This window comes from Microtus ochrogaster, chromosome 6 (genome assembly GCF_000317375.1).
Source record: "Microtus ochrogaster isolate Prairie Vole_2 chromosome 6, MicOch1.0, whole genome shotgun sequence".
Classification (NCBI taxonomy): Eukaryota; Metazoa; Chordata; class Mammalia; order Rodentia; family Cricetidae; genus Microtus; species Microtus ochrogaster.
The window spans coordinates 19,737,368-19,760,942 of NC_022013.1; the positions used below are offsets into that span (position 1 = coordinate 19,737,368).

Consider the following 23,575-nt stretch of genomic DNA (forward strand, 5'->3'; position numbering starts at 1 on the left):
CCTCCCTCTCCCCTTCCCCTCTTTTTTCCTCCCTCTCTCTCTTTCTTCTTTCTTCCTTTTTTCCTTCCTTCTTTCTTTATTTCTTTTTATCTGTCTGTCTGTAATTGTTTGTTTGTTTATTGGGTTGGTTGGTTTTTTTAAGATAGGGTTTCTCTGTGTAACCCTACCTGCCCTGGAACTTGCTCCTTAGACCAGGCTAGCCGGGATCTCAAAGACCAGCTGGAATTAAAGGCATGCACCACCATATCCAGCTTGTTTACTTTTGATCAGCATTTACTGTCATTGTTTTGGTTTTGATTGACACATCATCTTCTCCATTTAAGGAAGATACCTGTCTTCTAAATGCACGCCTACCTCTGATAGTGTGTGTCTGCCCTGTGGTCCAGATGAGTACTTGGACACCTGGAACGAAGAGGATAAGTGCTTGCTGCATAAAGTCTGTGATGCAGGTGGGTCTGTCGCGCTGACACACGTCACCGGGGGCGTGGAGGTGCACCATCCACCTTATGCTCCTTAAATCTGTTCTGTAGACACATGATAAATAAGCCTGCTGCTTTTCTTTTATTGTTGTAGAAAAAGGTTCTGCTCATGGCTTAGTGTCTCCAACGCTGCAGGTTAAACATTTCCACCTTTCTGCTCCAGAATAGGCATTGCACTTTAATTGCGGACACATCTTACCATTGACAAAATGTTGCCCCAGTGTTTGGTGTGCCTGTGTCATTAGTCCTGTACCTTTCCCATTTTAAAGATAGAAAAACTGAAACCTGAGATTAACTCCTCCAGGATAAACAGACGAGAAGTGGGCCTCCAACTGATCTGACTCATAAGCCTTTTCCTACATAGCAAAGTTTTTATTGTTAAAGTTTATTGTTTCACCAGGCTGGCATAATTTTGGGAAGGGGAGCTGGATAAATATATTTTAAATAAAAGGTTTTGAGACAGGATCTTACTTGTGGCCCAGGTTGTCCTGTAACTCACTACTGAAATTATAGGACTACATCTCCATGCTCAGCTCCATTTTAAAAACATAACTTATGTTTAGGAATCAAAATATAAATATGTCTCATGAATTCCCTACGAGGTTCTTCTCTCTTCTTTCCATTTTCTATTGGGAATACTAACACATCCACCACGTTACTCTAGCATAGCTTCTGGTGTGGATTTAATGATTGCACCCCCTGGGTGTCATTGGTCATATTCTTTCCTTGGTATTTCTTGTATTGCAAATTAAATTTAGAAGGCTGATAGAATCCTGGTTTATTTTGGCGAGGATCTGGCAAAACCCCTTCATCCATTGTATAGTGCAGATGAATATTCACGATGATAAGTATGAGTTGGGTTCTAGGGATCAATTCCAAGGCCTACACATGCCAGCCAGATGATTTACCACTGAACAACATCTCTAACTCTTGATTCTTTTAGAAATAGAGGCTTCCTATGCAGGCTGGCCTCCACCTTCCTGCCTCTACCCTCTGCCCCTCTGCCTCCCTAGTGCTGGGAATAAAGGCATGTACCACCATGCCTGGCTCCTTTCTGTCACTTCTTTGTTTCCCTGAAGCATAGCACATACAGGAAAGGTACACCAAGTGCTTGTGGCTTTCTGAACCCTGGCTGGATTGTTCAGCTTCTTCCCAAGCATTTGCATTAACACGATGAATTCATGCATGCCATTGTGTCTGAGGTGCTGCAGTTTGTTGCAGACAATGGCTTTAATTGGTGGTCGAATTATCATACCACTATGAAGTGAGCCCAGGCTGTCATGCGCGCGCGCGCACACACACACACACACACACACACACCACAGGGCATCCAAGAGGATCAGAAGAGGCAACAGATAACTCTGACAAAGGGCAGTGAGAACTGAATTGAGGTCTTCTCCAAGTGCTCTAAACCTCTGAGCCATCTCTCTGTCCCCAGTGCTAAGGGAGATCCATTATTGGTGACTTAATCTCTATAGGATATGGCCCTTAGAGCGCAGCTAGGAAAAACGCATTTCTGAACACTATCATTCTTGTAACGTGTTGAGACAGCAGGCAGATTTTAGCCTGGAGAAAGTAATGTGGAAACTCCACTGGGCACAAGCATCTGATCAAGTATTTTTATTTCCTTTAATGACCTTGAGTCATTGCTGTCTGTTGGAAATAAGGATTCATTCTGTCTACCGCCAAAATTAATTAGAGCTGAACACTGAACATATCCGATTGTTCTGGAACTGCTGCCACCTCCACTCACTCACACTTGCGCCGAAAAGCAGCGGGGCATGCGCATGCCCCCTGTCTGCGCATGCCCATGTACTATGTATATGTTTCTGCTCAATTGCCCTTTGTGCTACGCGGGTTTGGTCAGTGGGTACCAGGGCAAATGGGGCTCATTCTTGGGTCCAAGAAGCATAAAACTAATAATGTCCCTTCTTAATTGTCTGTAATTTGAGACAGTGAAGGAAGAAACAATTTTGATTTTTCCTGTCTCTTTCCCTTTGGAAATTAAGGTGCAGAAGCCATAAAGAAAATCCTGATAAGACGGGACCTTTCAGCCTTTACAGAAAAGCTTTTTGCCTGTTTTTTATTTGTTTGTTTCCTTTTAAAGAGTCATTGTTTTTGATTATGTGTATGTGTGGGGTGGTCTGTACATGGCAGCATGTGCCCAAGGAGGCCAAAAGAAGGTCCAGTCCCCTGGAGCTTGAGTTAGAGCCAGGCGTGAGTTTCAGGATGTGGGTACCTGGAGCTCAGACGCTCTGCAAGGACAGTACGGGCTCTTAGCCAGTGAGCCATCGGGACAGCCACCTGGGCAGTCTAAATGATGCTTTGACTTCATGTCACGTGTGTGCACACCTGTACAATTCAGTGTCCTTATCCGCAGTAGCTGCACTCCATGAAGTCACCCCAGCTGTTGAATTCATGAGTCCTGAATCACTTGTAGCTCCTAGGAGAATTCAGGACTAGCTTCCGACAAGCCCTTCTCATCAGAGGCCTTTGTCCCGCGCACAAACCCCTTGTCGTGTGCGTTTCACTGTTTACTAGGTAGGTCTTGTGAGTCAGCACGCAACTCAGACTCACAGAGCTTTATACCACATATGTTTTCTGGGCAGGACACACCACTGCCTTCTTGAAACACAAGACAGCACTACACACGGGGTCATTTAAAACAAGGCCATCGGCAGATAAAAGCCCAAAGATGAGAAAAGTGCTTTGGCTAGCCTGCAGCAAGGATGCTCATTTAGGCTGCGGACCTAGCTCAGCGGTAGGATGCCTTACTGGAGCACATGGGGTTTGGTTTCGACCCCCAGGATTATCCTGGAAGGTGGGGGTGGGGGGTGGGGGCGGCGAGAGGAGAAATCACTCTGTAGGAAAGTCAGACCGGAACGCTGAGGTCCTCGTGGAGAGCAAAGAGTGACTCCACACTTTGTGTGGTTCAGCCCATGTCCAGGGTGATGAAAATACCCTGCAAGTGTCAATAGGGATTGTAGTGAACAGGACACTCATGTGAATCTGAACAATAAGAATGTGTGTTGGGCACTCAGTTCCCATACATCCATACTCCAGAAAACTGAGAAGCTGGGAAAATAGAGTAAGAAGTCAAGCCCTTTCTGTTTATTGGGAAGAGGTGTGTTGTGTGTGTGTGTGTGTGTGTGTGTGTGTGAGAGAGAGAGAGAGAGAGAGAGAGAGAGAGAGAGAGAGAGAGAGAGAGAGAGAGAAACACAGAGAGACAGACAGACCCTGGTTCGTAGGTCAGACAGACTGTGCCTGTTTCTGTGCTTTGTCCTCTTGACTGAGCACCCCAGAGCCCTTCAGGACCCCTGGATGTACTCACGTCCCCAGAAACTTCACTAGGTCTGTCTAAATTTTGTTTGAAATCTGAATTTATAAGAAAAACAAAACAAACAAACAACGCCCCCCCCAACAACAAAAACTAGCAGCTGTGCACTGCTGTGCAATTCCATAAATAATTAAACCTCCTAACACAAAGCTGTCTAGAGAGCCCACACAGCTCTCTAGAACAGGGTATGTTGGATGGTTTCCTACCAACAAGGAAGTGTGGGAAGGAACTCCGGAGTTCCTCAAACCCAATGAGTCACCCTGTTGGCTGCCAGATGCAGCTGGGTGGGAACAGTGCACCGGGTGGACAGTGCATCTGTGTCTCCTGCTTCTTGCTGGTCACTGATCTTCTCTTGTCTCCCACAGGCAAGGCCCTGGTGGCGGTGGACCCTGGCAATCACACAGCCCCACGGCGCTGTGCCTGCACAGCCGGCTACCACTGGAACCCAGACTGCGAGTGCTGCCGCCGGAACACGGAGTGTGCACCTGGCTTTGGGGCCGAGCATCCCTGTACGGCACGGTTGTGTGTGTGTGTGTGTGTGTGTGTGTGTGTGTGCGCGCGCGCTCTCCAACAGAGCCCTGCTGTTACACCCCTGCCCAGAGGACTTCCGGGGATTTGTCACAACTGTGTCAAGGGTGCTCCAGGCAGCCCGCTTGGCTCTGAGGAACCTTAGCATGGACTAAAAACCCAGTTTAGTCCAGCTTTCAACAGCACATGGGCAGTCATCCCGAATTCCCTTGCCCCTCCCTCAGCTCTGTGCCCATGGGTCTCAGTCTGTAAAAACCGAGGCCCAGACAGTATAGTGCAGGGATTCACCAAGGCAGTAAACAGCATGCAGCATCTTAGAAGAGGGTGCACACCTCGGGACATGTTGGAAACTGACATCTACAGATATTGATATCCAATGTAAAGAGTTCCTAAAGACTGGCTGTTGGGAGGTTATAGCTGCAATAACACGTTGAGAACAGGCAATGGAGGGCTGGGGAGACATTGCTGTTTATACAGAGAATGCTTCACCAGCGTGCAGACCTAAGCCCGATGCAAGAACCCTCACTGAAAGCTGATCCCAGCTCCAGCAAGAAAGGAAGCCAGGAAATGCGAAGTCCTAGAGCAGGCTGGCCAGCTAGCCTGGGCAAAGTTCCAGCCAGCCACTGGACTGTGAAAGCCCTTCTCTCCAGAGCACTACGTAAGCTGACTGTTGGAACAGCCATGCTCTTTCCTCTGATTGTGTGCACCCATTTCCAGGCTGAATTACCTGCCCCTCTTTGTTGGGAAGGCCTTTCACAATCACCTCCTCTAGCCCTTCAAATAAGAAAGAGTAAGAAACTTTGAAATTCGTTTAAAAAACAACTTGAATTGACTTGCGTTCACAAAGTAAAAATGAGAGTCTTTTCTGGATTGAGCTGTCACCATGCTCATTACCGTATAACTGGCCACATGTTCATTTGTTTTTTTTTTTTAAATCTTAGAGTTCACAGCTTTTGAACCTTGAGAGTAGGATTGCCCCATGTTTATATTTGGGCTGAGTGGCCCACCAGTGGTGCGCGTTATCAGAGTTCTCTCTAGCTCCTTTCTGAGTTGTTAGAATCGCCGCTGAGGAACACCTACAGCTTCAGCACCTGGGTGACATCGTTGCTCACAAAGTGATGTGGAGTTGTGGGTATTGTTAATACTCTGCCATCTGAGAACTCCACTGTGCCCTTCAGCTTTGCTGAAAGCAAAGAAGCAGAAATCCTCCGGTCTTGCGAAAGTGCTTCTGAGAGCCAGACCTTCTAGCGCCCAGATTCTAGGAAGTGGCCCAAAGCAGGTCTTCAGAGTATGCTTGCCAGTCTTTCACTTAAAGACATGGTTTTAAAGCCAGCGCACTTGGACAGGGCTGGGAAACTAAAATGTTATTCATTTGAAGGCACACGGAAGAATGTATCTAGCCAGCACGGCCGGCCTCTGCATCAGCGCCCTGACTCATCCACACATGCTGTCAGGGAAAGCCAGCGGCAGGTTGTGAGCACTGAGGCCAGCTGTCCCCACCACAGTCAGATCCCTCCGAACGCTGCAGCCTCTGTGAACAAGGGTGTTGCCCGCTGCCTTTCTGATTTCTGGAAGATATTCTTGAATGAAAAGGAGGACATGACTATCCCTATGAACAGTGGAGGAGAAGGTTATTGTAGATGAGAGGGAGCGTGTAGCCAGGCAGGGACATCTATCCGAGAGAGTTCGCAGTGATCATGACCAAGCTGTGCCATGTGAGAGAAGGGGCGAGGAGACCTAGAGCCAGGAGACTTAGAGGCCAGGGGGGTAAAAGGGTAAAAAGAACCAGTGTAGCCAAAATCTCTGGGTTATACAGAGAAGATCCTCTGGGGGAAGGCAACCCAGCTCCCAGATGAAGAGTTCAGGGTAGGAGGCGGGGTTTTGCAGACAGGTGGACCTGTCAGGTAGGTACAGAGGAAAGAGGAAGCTGCCAGAAACTGCTAGTGGCCAGCGTCAGCCACGGCAATTGACCTTTGTCCAGGGTTTGCCATCTAACAGTTCTCTCTGCCTTGAACCCTTGGAAATGGTCCATTTTGACAGGTGGGTGGACTCACTCTTGAGGCTGGGGACATCCTGGTCAGTTTGTACAGTGCTCATCTGGCATGCGCAGAGCCCTGTACTGATCCCCAGTACTGAATGGGGCCTGGTGTGGTGATACACACTTGGTCCTAGCACTCTGGCACAGGAGATCAGACGTTCAAGGTCATCCCTAGCTACACAGTGAGTCTGAGACCTGCCTGGGATACAAGAGGCCCTGAGAAGACAAAGTCACTCTTGCCCGAACTTGTAGTATACTTGGATTCAAAACAAAGACCGTCCAGTGACCACATATTTGTTCTGGGTCAGCAGGGAAAGAAAAGGAGCCCAGGCAGCGGTGAGGGCAGCTTTGTGGTCACCAGTATTGCAGATCCTGGCTCAGTATAGTGAGGCCAAGGCTTGGGTTGAGAGTAGATAGAAGTGTTACCTCTTTTATTAGTGTGAGAAGCCTGCTTGTAAAACAGAGAAGGAAAATGAAGCCTTCAGGATATCATTGGTGGGCCAGATTTAAACAAGAACCACCAAAAGTTAGGTGGATGGAAAGGAATGTCCCTGAACCCTTCTCAGAATCTTCTAGATTGCATTACTTTTTATTTTTAATTTGTAACTTTATTTGGTGTGCGTCTGTATGTATATACACCGTAGCCCATTTGTGGAAGTCAGACAACACCACTTGAGAGTTGGTTCTCTCCCTTCATCGTGTAGCTTTCAGGAACTAAACTCAGATCATCAGACCTGGGGTCAAGTGCCTTTATCTCACCCACCCTTGTTCATCTTTAAAAACCAAACTCTGTCTCTGTCTCTGTCTCTGTCTCTGTGTGTGTTTGTGTGTCTGTGTGTGTCTATATGTGTGTGTGTGTCTGTGTGTCTATGTGTCTGTGAGAGTCTTTGTGTGTCTGTGTGTGTGTATCTGTGTGTGTGTGTGTGTCTGTGTGTCTATGTGTCTGTGAGAGTCTTTGTGTGTCTGTGTGTGTGTGTTTGTGTGTGTGTGTCTGTGTGTGTCTCTGTGTCTGTGTGTCTGTTTGTGTCTCTGTGTCTGTGTGTGTGTCTCTGTGTGTCTATGTGTGTTTGTGTGTGTCTGTGTGTCTATGTGTCTGTGTGTGTGTGTCTGTCTGTGTCTGTGTATGTGTGTCCCAGTGCTGGAGCAGGCCAGAGAACTTGGATGGATCCATGGAGTCGGGCATTACGCTGACTGACGTGGGTGCTGGAAAACACACTCTAGCCTGTGCTCATCGTTTATAAAGTTGTTTTGGTTAATGTTAGTTAGTCAATAGCCCCAGCATTATTAAGATTGTTACCTAGAGAGTCACACTGCCATATCAGTGTGGCGATGTATCTTATTTATTGCCAAATTACAGAAATCAAACATATACTTCCTATCAGGCATGTACCAAGAAATTTAATTTTTTATTGTTGATTTGTATTCATGAAAATAAACCCTAGACGTGCTACTAATGTCAAAAGCAATCTGAAGGCTTAGCACTAGCCAACGGCCTGATGTTGGTGTCACACTGCAGTCAGTATTGTCCATCTGTGCCTACCAAATCGTCGTGCACCCATTGCAATAACGATAGAAGACACGGAAAGCTGGCGGCATGTCTTATGGTGGTAATTTAGCTTAGGAGAATGTGAGAGGTGAATCAAGCTTTCTAGGCAAGATCAGCTTCAGCTCTGAGGATGAAGACAAGCCCCACACTGTCTCAGCATTCGAATTTACGTTTTCTTGGGACACAGTCCAATCCAGTTGCCTCCCATATTGTCTCTAGTTACTTCTGTACTGTGAGCAATCACAGCCTTTTAGGAGGAAGAGACTTACAGCGTTCCTCTGGGGGTAGGGGAACGCAGTGACAGCCACACTCTAGCCTGGTGAAATGAGCTACTCACCCCACTTGGCAGTGAATCCCCATTTCATTAGTAAGCGGTGGAGTCAAATGTTGGCAGGCATTTCAGTTATTCCGGGTTTTGAAATAATAACTTTTGTAGTAAATAGTGTCAGATAGCCCATATCCAAAATGCTTGGTACCATTTTTCACCCCTACTCAGATTTTAGAGTAATGAGCTATTTTGGTGTTGGAAGAAGACGTTTCCCTTAAAGACAGGGATGGCACTGCATTCACCTGCAGCTCAAAGCTGATGCAGCCGGAAGGCTGGAAATAGTCAGCCAGCAAAATTCAGCCTGGTAACACAGACGGGGAAATGTGCTGAAGTGGAGGCCAGGCAAGGGTGTACCTTGCTGGACATCAGTGTAGTCGTGGTGGCCTGACATGAAGCGTTTCCAAACATAAGTCTGTAAACACCTCCTCCACCCTGGAGGAAATAGCAGGAGATACAGGAAGCCAGGCAGACCGGGGAAGACGGGGTAATTCTTCAGGGACACCATCCTGGCCCGTCTCTAAGTGTCTCCTTGATTTTATCTTGGCTTTTGTGTGTGTGTCTGACAGTGCGGCTCAACATGGACACGGTGTGCACACCCTGCCTCTTGGGCTTCTTCTCAGACATCTCCTCATCCACGGACACATGCAGACCCTGGACCAAGTAAGTGACCATGCAGAAGCCCGGGGACCTGATCAGCCTCAGCAGCTCTGGGTGGAAGGCGGGACGATTGTGTCAGGTTAGCTTCCTCTCGGGAAATGTCTGTCGGTGCCACAGTAGGGAAGGGGCCTGGAAGCTCGCTTTGGTGCCACTTCTTAGATTCAGAAATATATGACCTCCAGTTCCAGCTTCTCGTTCTTTAACCTAACTTTGTTTAATTGAAAATTGTTTACGACTTCTTTGTCTGGGACAGGGGTGGAATGCAAGGCCTCCAGATATGCGAGGCTCATCCTCTGTGCCTGAGCTGTGTCCGCAGCTTTATTTATTGCCTGTCATTCTGCACTGTCATGTCCCACCTTCACTAATTTACTCATCTGTCCGTGTACGTCTGTGTGCACTGTAAATGCTTTGGGTTTCCTGAGTCATCTTGAAGCTCCTTACAAGCCAAATCACAGAGGTCCATCTGTGCCTTTGATTTTACCCCATCTGTAATCATCTTGATATTTCATTTTCATTCACCGATATTTTAATTCCCGTTTTGTTTATTATTTTTGTTGCCGAGGATGAACCCAGGGCTTTGCACATATGAAGTTACCTGGTGGTGTTTTTCTCCACTAAAATGGGTGTCTCTGCGGCTTCTTACAGTTGCTGTGACTTCACTGGAGAAATACACCACCATGTATTTACTAAGGTCCCATTGCCGCCCCGGAAGCAGCTCTGAGTTTCCTGCCGGGATAAGCGTGCAGCGATCGTGTGGTATACAGACCAAGCATCCCTTACCCAAATCTTTGGGAAATATTTCAGATTTGTTTTGGGTTCTGGCATGCTTTTAGCTGTGTCCTGAGAACTTTCAGGGAAGGATGCCAGGTCCAAACACGGAACTGCTTACGTACGGACCTGCTCACGTACTTCTTACACACAGAACCTGAAGGCGATCACACATTCTAAGTTATCGTGTGAATGGAGCAAAGCTTCCTGACGTCTGATTTCTGAGTTGAGGTTTCACATCGGTGCTCTAATAGAGTCACATCGGACTGTTGGGCTTTGGGTTAGGGACCCCTGACTAACGTACAGGGCAGCACCGCACGTGAGTTACGTGAGTTACGTGGGACAGGCTCTGAGCGCTTCACATCCTGTTGTTTAACAGCAGCGCTAAGTGCAATGAGCCTTCGGTTCCAAACATGTCTTTATTTCTCCAAAGCTCACATGACCACGAGCTGCTGCTGGTGTGTCTGCTTCTCCTCTTCCAAGCAGCTACTGTTTGCAGACAGCTCTCGCTATGCCGCCCTAGCACCCCACCGGCAGGATTACAGTGTAGACCACTGCACGTGGCTCAACAGGTTCTTACGAAACGCTGTTTCCCGATGCAGTACACCCAGGTTTTATGTTAAGAAGATTGTATTTTTCATCTTCAGCATTTGAAGTCCTCTTTACATAAGTTCCTTCTTTGCTCTTGCCTGCTGTGTTCTCAGTAGTTCTCAGCGTTCCCTGGGCGCTCTGTCCACCTCTGAGGGCTTCTGCTCCCTTGGCAAGGCTGAGGAAGTTATGGCTTCCCTTCCCGAAGGAGCTCCCAGTCTAGCTCAGGCTAACATTTCCTTTGTGGGGTTTTGAAAGTTAAAGTGTCGACCCACAGCATTGCCTGCTCTTTCCTCACAGCTGCTCCCTCCTTGGAAGACTAGAAGCACAGCCAGGGACGAACAAATCAGACGTGGTTTGCAGCTCTTCCCTGACCCTGAGGAAGCCACCCAAGGGTACGATGAGCAGAGGCTGTGGGGTGGTCCATGGTCGCAGGGGGGTCTCTCCAGAGTGACAAGCTAGTGACAGGGATTCGTTTGTGCTCTTCAGTTCATTCTGCCCACGGTTGTCTTCGTATTATTTTCATTTTTCGTCAGCATTTTATTTGTTTAAAAGACTAATTCTTTTTTTATTTTATGTGTATGGATATGTTAATACGCCTATGTTTGTGCACCACATACATGCATTGCTCCAGGAGGCGAGGACAGGGCATAAGATCCTCTGGATCCTATAACATTGGACTTCAGACAGTCGTGGGCTGCTAGGAACCAAACACAGGTCCTTTGGAAGAGACGCCAGTGCTTTTAACTGCTGAGCTGTATCTTCAGTCCCATCATTTTGTTTGGTCTACTTTTGAACAGTATGAGATTTTTCTCTCCCTTTTTTTTAAAAAAAAATGTTTATTTTCTGTATATGAGTGTTTCATCTCCATTTATGCCTGTGCATATCATGTATACTCAGTGCCTGAAGAGGCCAGAAGAGGGAATTGGATCCCCTAAAACAGGAGTTACATACAGTCATGAAAATACCATGTAGGTGCTGGATATTAAATCTGGGTCCTCTGGAAGAGCAGCCAGGTCTCAAGTGCTGAGCCCTCTCTCCACCTCCCCTCCCAATTTCATTTTTTCTTTTCCTTTCTCCCTCCCTCCCTCCCTCCCTCCCTCCCTCCCTTTATCCCTCCCTCCCTCCCTCCCTTCCTTTCTCCCTCCCTCTAGGTCTGTCTCTGTCTCTCCCTCCCTCTCCCATTCCTCCCTCTCTCTTGTCTGCTGGAGATTTTACCCAGTGCCTTTCTACATGCTAGCTACTTGATAGCATTTTAAAAAGATTTACTTGTTTGTTTTTATTTATTATGTATGCAACGTTCTGCCTCCATGTATGCCTGCAGGCCAGAAGAGGGCGCCAGACCTTATTCTAGATGGCTGTGAGCCACCATGTGGTTGCTGGGAATTGACTCAGAACCTCTGGAAGAGCAGTCAGTGCTCTTAACCTCTGAGCCATCTCTCCAGCTGATATTCTTTTCACACCGAGTTAGGGGTGAGCTATAAACATAAATGCCAATGCATGGTAGGAGTGATAGTCAGAGTGAGGGTGTCTATGTGAAGATTTTGATCAAGCCAAAGAAGGCAACTTGTTAGATCTGTCTGTGATTATCTGTGAGCATTTGTAGATCAAGCTAATCTAAATAATGGTTTTGAAAACTTGACAGAAAGCTGCTGGGTAGCAGAGGCTTCTGTTTGGCTTCTCTAGGTGAGAGACTATGTGGTGGGCTGCACCACAGAAACAAGCGGCTTGGGGAAAGACCTTCCCAACAAGCAGAGAACCAGGTCACAGAGCGACAATAAGGCCATGAATAAGAACAGCAGCTGTTGAAAGATAAACTGAGCCAAATGAACCAGGACAGTGTGATGAATGGCATTCAACTCATTCTCAAGCAGAGATAGGACAATGGGCCTGGGCCGCCCTCTCCTGGAGGGGAGACCCCTGAGCAGGGTGGGTTACACTGTGGAGTGTGTCCTCTAACAGCTGAGAACTCTCTGAATTCAGGCTGGGAGCTCTTTACTTCTGGCTACCTAGACACCCACATCCATGATTCTTGGGTTGGATTTATAGGACTTTATCATCTTTTAACTTGGTAAGATGAAATAATCTTTAACACTGTTTTCTTCCGGCACAGAAGCCCAGATTTACTTGCCCAGTCTCGTCATTCTGCTCCTCTTCGTCTCTGTCATATTAGTTGCTGCCATCATCTTTGGAGTTTATTACAGGAAGGGATGGAAAGCATTGACAGGTATTGTGTCCACAGCGGCATCTGAAAAGTAGCCTTGAAGAAAAGAATATGGGTACCTTCCATGAAAGCGTCATAGGCGGTGGTTCCTCACCTCCCACACTCGAGGCCAGGGAGATTAGAAGGGCATCCCTTGAGCAAGCTGGCTAGCTACATGACCTGTACTAATGAGCCTTGGGTTTCAGTGAGATACCCTGCCTCAGTGTGCAAGGTGGAGGGTGACTCACGAGGATTCCTGGGGTCATGTCGTGCACGTGCACACACACACCCACACCACACGAACGAGACACACATATGAACATGCATATACACATGCATACACACCACACATGAACATCCCATACATATATTCAAGCAAAAACAAAACCACAAGAATCCACAACTCCTGGCTTCAGTCTTCATAGTGACTGAAGAAAACGTTGGATTTTAATAATGGATGGGATAAAACTTTGCATATTTTTGTCACAGATACACCTTCTTTGTGCCCCTCTCTTGGTTATCTTGCTTTCTCTTATGCACAATAAGGTTTTGCAGGGAGTGAGAATGTGTGTGTTCTGCACCATGACAGATCCGGGTGCATCATAGGGATTTGATGGATTATTAGTGGGTCCTAGTTTGGTTTGTTTACATGATAAACACCATGACCAAAAGTGACTTAAAAGGGAGAGACATTTGTTTGCTTGTCTGTTTGTCTTTACATCCTACACTTCACTGTCCAGAAATCAGGGCTCAAGCCCAGAACCTGGAGGCAGAAACTGAAGCAGAGGCCTTGGAGATTGCCTACTGACTTGTTTCCCATGTCTTCATCAGCCACCTTTCTTTTCAAAATGTATTGTATGTGTATGGATGTTTGGTCTTCATGTAAGTCTTGTACCACATGCATGCCTGCTGACCTCAGAAGCCAGAACACGGAATCAAATCCAGTGGGGCTAGACTTACAGATGATTGTGAGCCTACATGTGGGTGCTGGGAATTGAATCCAGGTCCTCTGGAAGAGCAGTCAGCGTTCTTAACTACAGAGACATCTCTCCAGCTCCTCAGCTACCTGTCTTAGACGGTTCAGGCCCTCCTGCCCACACTGGCATTGCTCACAATAGGCTCTCCCTCCCACATCAATCAACAATCGGTGTCCCGTAGACAGTTCACAGGTCAGTCTGATGGAGGCAGTTCCCCTGGTTGTGGGTCCCTCTTCCTAGGTATTTAGGTTTGTGTCAAGTTGGCGGAAACTAACTTTGACAGTGTTTTTCCCTTTAGAGATCAGCAAGTTCTGTTGTTAAAAAGTAAGATGCCTTCAGTGTGTTTAAACCAGTTAATTTATTAATTGGTTGGTTGACTTCCCCTCCTGAGCTGGAGACTGAACCCAGGTCTTTTCTTCTGTTAAGCAAGTACTGTCCCACTGAGTGAGGCACACACTAGTCTTGTTGCACCCCCACGCTGAGGATGGACCCCGGAGTTTTGTGCATGCCAGGCAAGCTTTCTGCCACGGAGTTTCAGCCCCAGCCCTGGCTGAATTATAACCAAATACTGTCACTCAGGAATGCTAATACCTTCTGTGACACTTACAGTGGTATGTTTATGTAGACTCATCTAAAATGGGAGAAAGTCAATACACAAGGGAAGAGAATGAAATCGTGATGGGCAGGGGCAGGAGGAAGGAAATGGGGAGGTGCAGGTCAAAGGCTACAGCACAGCAGCAGATGTATAGGAGAAACACACCCAGAAGAATGTAGTACAGTGTAATACATTTGCTAATCGAGTTGATTTTGGCAGTTCTTGCCACATACAGGTCACCATTTAACATGATGGATAAATTAATCCATTTTATTATAGTAAGTACTGTGCCGTCTATATTTATCTTATAGCATCATACTGTATAAGCTAAATATATGTTAAAATTTATATTAAAAATAAGTAGAAAATTATAACATGTAGTTATATCTTTGCTTTTTTTCCAGCTAATTTGTGGAACTGGGTCAATGATGCTTGCAGCAGCCTAAGTGGAAACCAGGTAAAAGTGTTTACTGCCTTGTTTAAGTCCTGCTATAGTCTCTAGAGCAGCAACTGGCTGGCTGTGAGCACACTGTCTACCAGGCAGTGAAAACTGTCCCGGAGCTGATGCCTGTTCAGTAAGTCAATGCCCATTGTCTTCATCCCGCCCCATTCCCATGCCTTCCCTCATCCCAGGCTGGACACCGAATGGTCTTTACTCGTACCAGGCAAGCGTACGACCCCTGAGCCAGACAACAGTCTTCATTCCAATTCTGTTGTCTCTGTGTACGTATTTTGGACATGATCACTTAGTGCAGATTCCGAGGAGGAACCATCTACGACTTTCCTTTGCCCTGTAGTTATTTAATAAATATTCTCCTTTGTCATAATTTCAAAAATTATTGAAAAATATTAAGACGCTTGCAATGAAAGGCCTGATGCCTGATGCTCAAATTCATCACACTTTATCACACAGATTTAGTCTTTGCTCTTTCTGTCTGTGAGCCAAGTGAGTCTGGAATCACTTCAGAGTGAAAGGAGATTGGGAATTCCTCTGTTCTTAAGTGTGTAAATGCACCTTCCTTAAGAATAAATAGTCTCTGTCAAAATGGGAAAATAAACAGAAACAAAACTGGGACTGGAGCGATGGCTCAGTGGTTTGGAGCACGCACTTCTCCCCAGAAGGCTGAGTTCAGTTCTCAGCACTCACAGCTCACAGCCACAGGTGCTCACAGCCTGCAACTGCAGTGAGAGGGGATTCTGTGCCCTCTTCTGGCCGGCTAGGACAACTAGACCAGATGCGCACACGTGAACACCACACACACACACACACACACACACACACACACACACACTAAAATACAAATAAATCTTTTTAAAAAAGAAAACAATGGATGCTCATGTTCCACTCACTCTCTCCTTTAAAACAGGTAAGTAGGTAAGGAAATTAATAACTAGATAAGCACATTTATTCAGTTGTGGCCCTGGTCTTGTATCGCAATTGAAAGAGTGCTTGCCGAAAAGGCACAAAACCCTGATTGAAAACCAGCAGAGAATACATTTGTCTATAATCCAAGTACCTGGGAAGCAGAGGCAGGAGGATCAGAAACACAGAGTCATCCCGTACTCCCTAAGAAGACCAGCTTCAGTTACATATGACTCTGTCTCAAAAATCCCAAACTAAACAACAAAAAGTTAAGAGTGACTTAGCTATCTTCCAATCCAGATTTGATATTAAAATGCTAATTATTCTAGCTTGCCGTTTACATCTGTTGAGTATAAGACCTATCAGCTGCAGACATGGTTTCTATAATTCAGCTCCAGTGTCACAGCATCCAGCTCTCTTCTCTCCGCTCCCAGCATTACATACAAATCCTTTCGTTCTCCATAGGCTTCTCATTTGCTGAGTGACAGGACTCACAGAACTAAAGCATGCTGCAGGCAGAGCTGCGGCCTGCAATTCAGCAGTTGCGCAGCTGCCGTCGTTTTGTTAGAGGCAGATGTGTCCAGGTGTTACTTGCATTTCCTCTTCTCCTGTAGTGTGCAGATGCTATTCGTTGCAGTAAGGAGCCAGTCGTTTCTGTTTGCGTCTTTTCCCAGAGTTCTTCCGTACTCTGTAATTTTAAGCAGCATAAACAAATCCATAAAGTATGGGATTTGTGCTTGCCAAGGTGGAAGCAGTACATAGCAACGCTCTTCCGCAGGGGTTAGGCAAATTCAGTAACCGGATATTCTGAATTCACATCCTCAGGGGTCCTCGGGTGACTGTTGTGTTGGTGCACACCCAGCAACCTCTGCTCAGCAAGAAGCATTGGAAAGAGCGTTACTAATGACCCTAGGGGAGAAGATGTTTCCAGAAGACATGTGCTATCCGGAAGGTGGTTCTGGGGTCTGTGAGCCTGTGTGTGCAGCAGAGGGTGGAGATGCCAGGATGCTCACATTGGTCAGCGAAGTCGAGATCCAGGGGGACCTCTCAAGGAAGATTCCCACAGAGGATGAGTACACAGACCGGCCCTCACAGCCCTCTAATGGTTCACTGTTTGTGATCCAGCCCGGGAGCAAATCTACACCCCCTTTCCAGGAGCCTCTGGAAGTGGGGGAGAATGACAGTTTAAGCCAGTGTTTCACAGGGACTGAGAGCACGGCTGAGTCTGAAGGCTGCAGCTTCCTGGCGCCCCCATGCAGAACTGACTGTATCCCTTTGTCCCCTGAAAAGTACTTGAAAAGAGAAATAGAGGATGACAGTTGCCTGCCCTGGGTGGCCAGCTCCAACTCAACAGACGGCTACACGGGCTCTGGAAACACTCCTGGGGAGGACCATGAGCCGCTTCTGGGTTCTCTGAAATGTGGACCCTTGCCCCAGTGTGCCTACAGCATGGGCCTTCCCAGCGAAGCAGCAGCCAGTATGGCAGAGGCAGGAGGACAGCCCCAGGACAGGGCTGATGCAAAGCTTCCAAGCTCGGAGAGGGGAGCCTCGGGATCTGGGGGTTCCCCCAGTGACCAGCCACCTGTATCTGGTAAGTAGCTTTCCTGGGTTCCCACTTTCAGGCGGAAGGCCTGTCTTGGATGAAGGGTCAGAGGCATGTTTCACAATCTTCTGGAGAAAAGAAAACCAGCACAAGAGACACACAGCCCAACTCCTTTCTCTGATTATTGACACAGGGTCTCTTGTAGCCCAGGATGGCCCCAAACTCACTCTACATGGCTAGGATGACTTTGAGCTCTTCCTTCTTCTGATTCCATCTTTCCAATACCGGACTTACAAGTGTAGGAAATCGCACCACGTTTACTGGGGCTTCGCGTGTGTTGGCCAAGCATTCTACCAGCCGAACCAATGTCCAGCCCTCTGCTGAGCATCTTTACAGGGACTTTGTATTGTAGGCTGCGCTGACTGTTGTCATGACATCGTCCTCCAGGCAGGCTGCTACCGCCTTACGCATGCCTGAGCCCTCTGCCTTCAGGCTTCTCATGGCTGGATTTGCAGTTAGTGCTCCAACCTCAGGACCAAACCCTGAAAGACAAAGTCAGTAGTCGTTTTAGGAGTGATTGGATGGTAGTGTTCCCTCATATTTGGGGAGGGGTGGGTAAAAGAAGCTTCAGCTTCTAAATCTGAGGACAAACAAAACTGTTTAGTTGATCCTCTATGATTTATTTAAGTGGGAAGTTAAGGACGCAGTAAGTGCCTTTTGTTGCTTTGTAAGAAAAGTCCCTTTTATAGCTACCACATTTAATGTTTATTAAACCCAGACAACAATTTACAATCAAGTATCACTGCAGAGATTTGTTTCTGCAATATTACTGGAACACAAATCGCCTACCAATGATAATATTATGACTTTTTTTTTGCCTGAGGGTAGAACACCATCTGTTAAAAATTATGTATCATAGAGAACTTCGTACCTGACAGTGAGGGTGTCCTCTGGGTATTATTAGCCTGGTAAGAGGCAGGGAGCTCACTGAGAATCTTTTGGAAACTGTAAACATTCTCTGGGTGGGGGGGGGTGAATATATGGGTATGTACCACTTCAAAGGCTTCTCAAAATCCCCCAGCTCGGGAAGGATAGGAGGGAGGGAGGGAAGAAGGAACAAAGGAGGAAAGGAGGGAGAGAGAAAAAGAGGTGAAGGAGGGAGAGAAGAAGGGAGGAAACATGTGGGATCCTCCTCCCCAGAGGTGCCTTTCTTTCCCTGCTCTTGGTTGGGACTTCAAGTGGTGCCAGCAGCTGCGTTTTACAGCCAGGGCCTGGCCAGATTGAGCCCTAAAGCACAAAGCCTGTCTTTGCCACAAGGTAGCATAGTTCCCGACTTGACTGGTAGAGCAGTTTGCACTTCTGTCTCCGTGGCAGCTGTGAACACACAGACATATTGTTACATTCTCAGCTGTCAGACTGAAGGAGAGGAGACGTTCTGGGTATCGAGAGAACTGATCTGATTTCCCTCTTCGAGACTCTAGAAGTTTGAAGAAACTGTGTGCATGGTGTGGGACATGGAGGGAGAAAGAAGCACAAAACCCAAAGTCAAACTGTGTCCTCCACTTAGAGTAAAAACAGTAGCCTGGTGTGTCCATCAAATACTCCCTAGGCATAGAGGAAAAGAATATCACATGTCATCAGCACACGGTGTTAATTTGCAAAAAGTCGACAGCGCTTTTTTCATGTCTGATGTTTAGCCATGCAGAACATCAGCAGAACCAGTCAGCTCATCACCACTAGCAGGCCAAATTAGTTCTCGCCTGAGAAGCAGCAGCCAGATTGATTTTTAAGGCCACCCCATTCTCTCCATAATTACTTCTGTACCAACAGTCCTTATGGTCAAAATAATATATTCTTAGCTTTTTCAAACCGTCGTAATTCATACTCTATAACGTGTGTGAGGGTGTGTGATGCTTGGGGAAAGAGAAGGCCCTGCCCCGCCTGCCTACAAGGCATGTGCCCTGAGGATTAAAAGAAGGTAGCCTGGTTTCTGGGATTTTAGGTTTATACCAGGTTGTTATTCTGTTCACTTAAACTTATAGCCAAATCAAGTGGTGTCTAACTGAGGACTTCTGGAGGAGAAAGAGGACCATACGGTCTTGTTTTAACCACATTTTACCTAGTGTGTGTGTGCATGTGTGTGCACGCACATGTACCATGACTCTTATGTAGAAGTTAGCTTTTGGCAATCTGTTCTTTCCTTCCCCATTGTGATTCAGGGATCAAGCTCTCACAGCCAGCAACCTCTGACTTTGCCTGCTGAGCCGTATCTCCAGCATATGCTACCAGCTTTTGACAAAACATAAATTCAGAAAGCTCCATAGGTGGAGATAACTTGAGAAAATACTCGTGGTTGTTATGTCTCTATAATACTCTAGTGATGCTTCTACTCTTAATGGACAGTGAGAATTAGTAGCAGAAACCAGGGAAGATTTTGTCTTACCAGGTCTTAATTCACGAGTGATGCTTAATTCTAGGCTCATGATGGTTACCGTGGTTACAATGCCATTGGTAACAATCTTGCTGTGAAGAGACTCCATCATCAAGGCAGTTTCTAAAAGGAAGCATTTGACTGGGGGCTTGCTGTAGTTTCAGAGTTTCCATGATTATGGTGGGAAGCATGGTGGCAAGCAGGCAGACAGTGGAGCAGCGCTGAGAGCTGATCTACGGGCAGGAGGCAGAGAGAGCAAGAGACCGGGCCTTTGAAACCTCAAACCTTTAGTAACATATCTCCTTGAACAAAACCACATCTTCTCTGACAAGGTGGTGCTTCCTAATTCTTCCTCAACAATCCACCAAATGAAAACCAAACTTTCAAATCTATGAGCTTTTGGGGGCGATTATTACTCAAACCACTGCATTCCACTCTCTGGTTCCCATAGACTTGTATCCCTATCATAACACAAAGTGCATTTAAGTCCAACTTCAAAGTTCCTGTAGTCTATCACAGTTTCAAACTGTCTTAAGGTCCGAAGTCTCTCTGGGTGATGGTGGCACATGCCTTTAATCCCAGCATTTGGGAGGCAGAGTCAGGTGGATCTCTGTAAATTTGAAGCTAACCTGGTCTGCAGAGTGAGTTCCAGAACGGCCAGGACCACAGAAAGAAACCTGTCTCAGAATAAAAAAGAAGTCCGTCTCTTCTGAGAGTCAAGATGATCTCTTAATTATAACCCTTTGTGAAAGCAAAAGCAAGTCACAGACTTCCAACATACAGTGGCATTATCATTCCAAAAGAGAGAACAAGAAGTCATAGCGAGGGCATACTGGACAAAGCAAGACTGAAACCTGGCGGGTCAAACCTCAAATCCCGGAGCTCCATGTCTGATGTCAAAGAGCTTGGTAGCTCTTTGATTCTCCCACGCTTCCAGCTTTGTTGACAGCAATGCCTCCTTTCCTTGGGCTGGCTCAACACCCTGTATGCATATAACCCATGGCTCTCCCGCATCTTGGTTCTTCCAGTGAATCCATAGTTTGCCTTCACAGCCTTTGGTCCTTATGCAGGGACTGCCCTGCCACATGGTCTATGTAACCGTGGCGGAATATTCCACAACACCTTTACCTCTGCACTCTTCAATCCAGAACCACTTGGCTGAAACTGCCAAGTCTCGCTGCTTTGTGGAGCTGGAAACTTCCCTCTTCTTAAATTATATTTGTGCATGTTTTCCTTGGTTGTAGCTCTTTAGGAAGAAATAACTCATTAGCTGGTGAGCTCTTGCCTTGAGGGCACTCTCTGTTTATTCCACTAAGCATTGGGCGAATTGGATCCGGCATTGCATTTCCTCGTTCTCTTTCTCTTCAGACTGTATGTTTTGCATTGCTTTTTGCCTTGTTTGTTTTTTTTTTTTCATTATAGATCTACGTATGAGTAATCATTAATAACCACATGACACAGCCAATACTAGACTGTCTTGAAATCTCCACGGTTAATTATGTTAGTCCAAAGCTCTTTCACTTTGCCTCCAGTAGATTTTTAGGACAAGGGCAGAACGCAACCACATTCCTTGTCACAATGTTACAGGAATTATCTGTACCCTAGCCACTAACATAGTTATCTCTGAAACCTCTTGAGCTGGGCCTCCATTTTAGCTCTCAGCACTGTTTGTTTTCCAAGTTCCTACTCTGACCGCCCATAAGCCCCAGTTATAGCATTCAGTCTCATGTCTAGTCCAAAGTTCCAAGTCTTCTTGTCCTCTGAATAGCATGGTCAGGCCCCTCATGGTAGTACCTCAGCCCCTTGGCCAGCCTCTGTCTTACTCACTGTTCCAGTGCTGTGAAGAGACTCCGTGATCAGGGCAATTCACACAAGAAAGCCTTTAGCTGGGGGCTAGCTTAGAGTTTCAGCGAGTTCATCCATGATTAGCGAGGTTGGAAGCTGGTGTCAGGCATGGCACCAGAGCAAAAACCGAGAGCTTGCATCCTGATTGGCAGAGAACAAGAAGGAGGTTGGGCCTGGCTTGGGCTTTTGAGACCTCAAAGCTCACTCCCAGTTACACAATCCTCTAACAAAACCACATTTCCTTATCCTTGCTAAACAGATCCACTAACTGGGGATCAGGCATTCAGATTTATAAGTCTATGGGGGCCATCCTGTCCAGACATGACATCCTCCTACAGGGAATTAGGAGAGTTTTCACTGTCCTCGTGGAGAACTGGTATTCTGGTGGAAAGAATAACAGCCGCTTGTGTTTACCGCGTCTTCTGCTGACCTGTTAACTCGGCTTCAGCTTCCAAAATCACCCATTTCTTTCAGCCATTTCTGAGCTGGAAAGGGTTGCTCATTTACAGGATGGCAGCACCCCTTGAGGAACCCAGCTCTGTGCTCTTTCCTACCAAACCTGTATGGACTGTCTGGAGCTTTGACAATAAGAACGGATTGATGATAAAGTAAGAAGAGCCTGCCATTTCAGATGTAAAGGCCTGCAGCCTGTGACCCGTTTGTCATGACGCTGGCTTTTCTAGACAAGCCTAGATGCTATCACAGCCTTTATCAGCAAGCCAGCAGCCAATGCATTCGTTATTTTTCCTGTTACTCTGCAAATACCTGACAGAAGCAACTCTGTCAGGAGGGAGAGTTTATGGCCCACGCTCAGTCCAGCATGATGGCGAAGGTGTGGCCAAGCGGATAGGTTCACGTCACATGACCGGAAGTGGAGGAAAGGCTTGCCAGAACCCCATGGTTCCCTCCTCTCTCCTTTCTATTCCATCTGCCTCACCCCCGACTGTGGGCTCATGCCACCTACTCACATTCGGGTTTTCCTCTCTCAGTGAGCCCACTCTGGAGATGGCTCCACCAAGGACACATCCAAAGATGTGACCAGTCTCCTAGGTAATTCTAAATCCAGTCAAGGTGACAATGAATGTTAACCGCTGCCAGCAGCCACAGCAGTCACTAGGAATTTTCATAAGCTTCTTGTCCCTCTACTTTTGGGTATCTCCAAAAGTGGCTTGGTCTCCGTATGTCCCATGAACATCTATTTATATGCTTATTCATTTAAACAGAACAAACACTTGAACAGGAAATTGTCCTTTGGTCTCAGCCACCCATGGCTATGGTGTTGGGAGCTAGGGGAGAAGGGGATTGAAGAACCGGCCCTGACCATCCTGGACAGATTTACCTGTGCAGGGAGAAGAGACAGAAACAGCAAAGTCAAGCTGCTTTCACCTAGCAGTCCAGACCCTCCCTAGCAGCGTCCTGGGAGCCCAGGGCACTGGAGGAGGAAGTTTCATAATTTACTTGTCAGTAATATTTGGCATTCATTAATGTTAAAAGTCAACACATTATTTCAAAATATATGAAAAATGTGGTCCAGTTAGTTGGCTCAGCTATTAAAACACTCCAGCAGGAGTGTGAGGGTCCCAAGTTCAGATCCCCAGAACCCACATAAATGCCAGGTTCATGTGGAAGTCTGCTTGTAATTCCAGGCCCAGAAGCTAAAACAGAGGATCCCCAAAACAAGCAAGATTAGTCTATAAGCAAGTTCCGGGCTTGGTTGAGAGTCTCTGCTTCTGTGAACAAGGTAGAAGAGAGACATTCTCAATCACCCTTGGCCTCCACATGTACACGTACACACTCACCCGTGCCCACACACGTGCACATACATACTGCACACACATGACAGTGGATAAAGAAAAATTTCTTCGCATTTTTCTTTGTCTTAGTACTATCCTCCATTCTGAGCCGATAGACTTCGTTTGGCAAGGGCTTGCTCCATGTAGCCTCTAACTAATTCTCAGCATGATTCAGAATGGAACTGTTGTACATTACTTCCTTCCCTGGTATCACATGCTCGATGTCTCCCGAATGCTTGAAACAGAACTCGCATTGCTATAAAAAGGAAAGCGGCATGAGAAGCATATGGGTGAAATATAAAATGTTTGAGTGCATTTGTGCATATTTTTAGTTCTCGTCATGGAGAAATCTCCATGACAATTTGGTCATCTTATCTGGCTGCTTCTTGTGATTTAATACTCATATGATATGCATCTTACACAACGTGATACGATTTTGTGACGAGAAGACGGCCTTCCCTTGCTTGAGAATGCAAATTCTGCCAGGAAGTGTCTTCTCAGAACCAAGCCTGTGCTTTCCGCCTGAGAAAGGCATTTTGTATAAGTAAATGTAGGA

General features: G+C 46.6%; 1 protein-coding gene across 1 annotated transcript in view; it reads left to right on the forward strand.

Moving 5' to 3' along the window:
• Tnfrsf11a (TNF receptor superfamily member 11a) overlaps nucleotides 1-23,575 on the forward strand; it is an 89,558-nt gene that overhangs the window by 59,911 nt on the left and 6,072 nt on the right. The window contains exons 6-12 of the mRNA XM_026779778.1: nucleotides 324-449; nucleotides 4,182-4,325; nucleotides 8,823-8,916; nucleotides 10,570-10,664; nucleotides 12,383-12,496; nucleotides 14,449-14,501; nucleotides 16,233-16,998. Of these exons, the coding sequence (XP_026635579.1) occupies nucleotides 324-449; nucleotides 4,182-4,325; nucleotides 8,823-8,916; nucleotides 10,570-10,664; nucleotides 12,383-12,496; nucleotides 14,449-14,501; nucleotides 16,233-16,998 (1,392 nt within the window). The remainder of the gene's footprint in view (nucleotides 1-323; nucleotides 450-4,181; nucleotides 4,326-8,822; nucleotides 8,917-10,569; nucleotides 10,665-12,382; nucleotides 12,497-14,448; nucleotides 14,502-16,232; nucleotides 16,999-23,575) is intronic.